The sequence below is a fragment of the Hypomesus transpacificus genome, chromosome 17 (assembly GCF_021917145.1).
Source record: "Hypomesus transpacificus isolate Combined female chromosome 17, fHypTra1, whole genome shotgun sequence".
NCBI classification, from domain to species: domain Eukaryota; kingdom Metazoa; phylum Chordata; class Actinopteri; order Osmeriformes; family Osmeridae; genus Hypomesus; species Hypomesus transpacificus.
The window spans coordinates 1,211,032-1,213,531 of record NC_061076.1 but is presented as its reverse complement, the minus strand read 5'-3'; the positions used below and the strand labels follow the sequence as shown (position 1 = coordinate 1,213,531).

Genomic DNA, 2,500 nt, shown 5'->3' with positions numbered 1-2,500 from the left:
TCCCAGCTCTACGAGGCTCATGGTGACGATGATGCTATCGAAGATGTTCCAGCCCACCTGGAAGTAGTAGTAGGGATCCATAGCCAAGAGCTTCAGAACCATCTCTGCTGTGAAGATACCTGTAAACACCTGGAGGAGAGGAGATACCTGTAAACACCTGGAGGAGAGGAGATACCTGTAAACACCTGGAGGAGAGGAGATACCTGTAAACACCTGGAGGAGAGGAGATACCTGTAAACACCTGGAGGAGAGGAGATACCTGTAAACACCTGGAGGAGAGGAGATACCTGTAAACACCTGGAGGAGAGGAGATACCTGTAAACACCTGGAGGAGAGGAGATACCTGTAAACACCTGGAGGAGAGGAGATACCTGTAAACACCTGGAGGAGAGGAGATACCTGTATACACCTGGAGGAGAGAAGAAGAGAGGCGAGGAGAGGAGAAGAGAGGAGAAGAAAGGAGAGGAGAGAAGGGAAGGGAAGAGGAGAGAAGGGAAGGGAAGGCCAGAGGAGAGGAGAGGGGGTAAGAGGAGGGAAGAGGAGAGAAGGGAAGGGAAGAGGTAAGGAGAGGGGGGAAGAGGAGGGAAGAGGAGAGGGGAGAAGGGAAGAGGAGAGGGGAGGAGAGGAGAAAAGGGAAGAGTAGAGGCGAGGAGTAGAAGCAACATAGCTTCATACAAAAGGCCAGGTGATGGAGCAGCTCTTACCAGGTTTCCAATGGACAGCATCTCGTCAAACTCCGGGGTCATGGGGTAGTGCTCCATAGCCATGAACATGGTGTTGAGGACGATACAGATGGTGATGCCCAGGTCCACAAACGGGTCCATGACCAGAAGCAACATGTAGCGCTTCAGGGTGACCCAGGCAGGACAGCAGTCCCACTTTAGGAAGATGTTTGCAAACGCGTACCAGCATGGAGGGCATGCTCGCTGCTCCTGCTCAAAGTCTGGAGAGAGAGAGAGAGGGTGGGTGGGTGAGGAGGAGAGAGACAGTGGGTGGGGGATGTGTGTGTGTGTGTGTGTGTGTGTGTGTACCTTACCATCCATGGTATCATGTTTATGGACATGTTTATCTCCACTGTCCAGACTTTCCTGAGCTTCCGCCAATTGCTACACACAGACACACACATAAGAGATATGTCAGTCCATCAATCAGAACTGCTGCTCTCTGCTGCTCTCTGACCAGTTGGTCCAATCAGAAATAAATCTCAGACCAGCTGGTCCAATCAGAAATAAATCTCAGACCAGCTGGTCCAATCAGATGTGTTGAAGTGACCTCTGTCTCCTTCCTGATCCGGATCTGCTCCATGATGCGAGCGTACTCCTCCTCCTTCTCCTTGGCCTCGGCCAGGGTGGCCTCGTTCTGCTCTGCATACGCCATGGCAACCACGGCCAGGATCAGGTTGATCAGGTAGAAGGAGCCCAGGAAGATGATCACCACGAAGAAGATCATGTAGGTTTTCCCTGCCGCTCGCAGAGTCTGTACACACACGTACACACACACGTACACACACACACACATATGCGGACACAAACAAAGTCAACTTTGAATAGTCTCACCGTCTTGATATAAATTATTGTTGTCTGTATGTATGTGTGTGTGTGTGTGTGTCTGTATGCATCTGAGATCTAGTCAGGTCAAACCATGACATGACAGGGTCTGAATAAAGTACTCTATCTATCTATCTATATATCTATCTATCTTACCAGCATGAAGAGGTTCTCCCAGAAGTCCTGAGTCATAAGTCTGAATAGAGCCAGGAAGGCCCATCCGAAGCTGTCGTAGCTGGTGTAGCCATAGTTTGGGTTATTCCCTGCTTTCAGACACATGTACCCTTCAGGACACATCCTGTACACACACACACACAACATAACAATTTAAACGATTGTGTTGTTCAACTGTTTCAGACTGCTCAATCCCTCTACATTATCTCTAAATGTGTCAAACTCATCCGCCTTACAGTTGTGTGGTACATTTACATTTATAAATTTAGCAGATGCTTTTGTCCAAAGCGAGTTCCAACAAAGAGCTTTACAAAAAGTGCGTGGTCAATGATCGTGAACAACATTGTGGTACAATAATTTTTTTTCTTTGATTTTTAATAAAAAAAATATGCATATGTCCTGCTTTGTAATTTTTCCTTTGGGTAACAACAAATAATTATTTCAGAATTTTTCCTTTCAATCGTTTTTTGTAATACTTGTTACATATACGTGTTTAGATACATTTGTAGATGCATATATTGATTTAAATCTGTTGTAATCTCTCCTGTACTGCGTGTGGAGTTGCTATACCCCGCATCACTGCTGTTCCCACAGAGCAGGGGATCCAGAGCTCCGGGCAGGAAGTAGTGGTTCTCTGGAGACATGGCGAACAGGAACCACCACACAAGGATGGTTAGAGTTAACAACTCTACAGGACATGACATAGTATACAACTACAACACACTTCAGTATTGTACAGACCCATGCTAATATCGTACCAGGCAGCTGGGGTTAGACGT

The 2,500-nt window shown here is 47.1% G+C and overlaps 1 protein-coding gene across 1 annotated transcript in view; it reads right to left on the bottom strand.

Annotated features, from left to right (window-relative positions):
* The window catches only part of scn4ab (sodium channel, voltage-gated, type IV, alpha, b), a 15,321-nt gene extending 12,847 nt beyond the window's left edge, over window positions 1-2,474 (bottom strand). The window contains exons 1-6 of the mRNA XM_047037494.1: window positions 2,292-2,474; window positions 1,704-1,845; window positions 1,273-1,476; window positions 1,037-1,106; window positions 705-943; window positions 1-129 (exon numbers count right to left, since the gene is read on the bottom strand). The exon at window positions 1-129 is cut by the window's left edge and continues 45 nt beyond it. Coding sequence (XP_046893450.1) covers window positions 1-129; window positions 705-943; window positions 1,037-1,106; window positions 1,273-1,476; window positions 1,704-1,845; window positions 2,292-2,425 — 918 coding nt within the window. The 5' untranslated portion in view covers window positions 2,426-2,474. The remainder of the gene's footprint in view (window positions 130-704; window positions 944-1,036; window positions 1,107-1,272; window positions 1,477-1,703; window positions 1,846-2,291) is intronic.
* Between the last annotated feature and the right edge of the window lie 26 nt (window positions 2,475-2,500).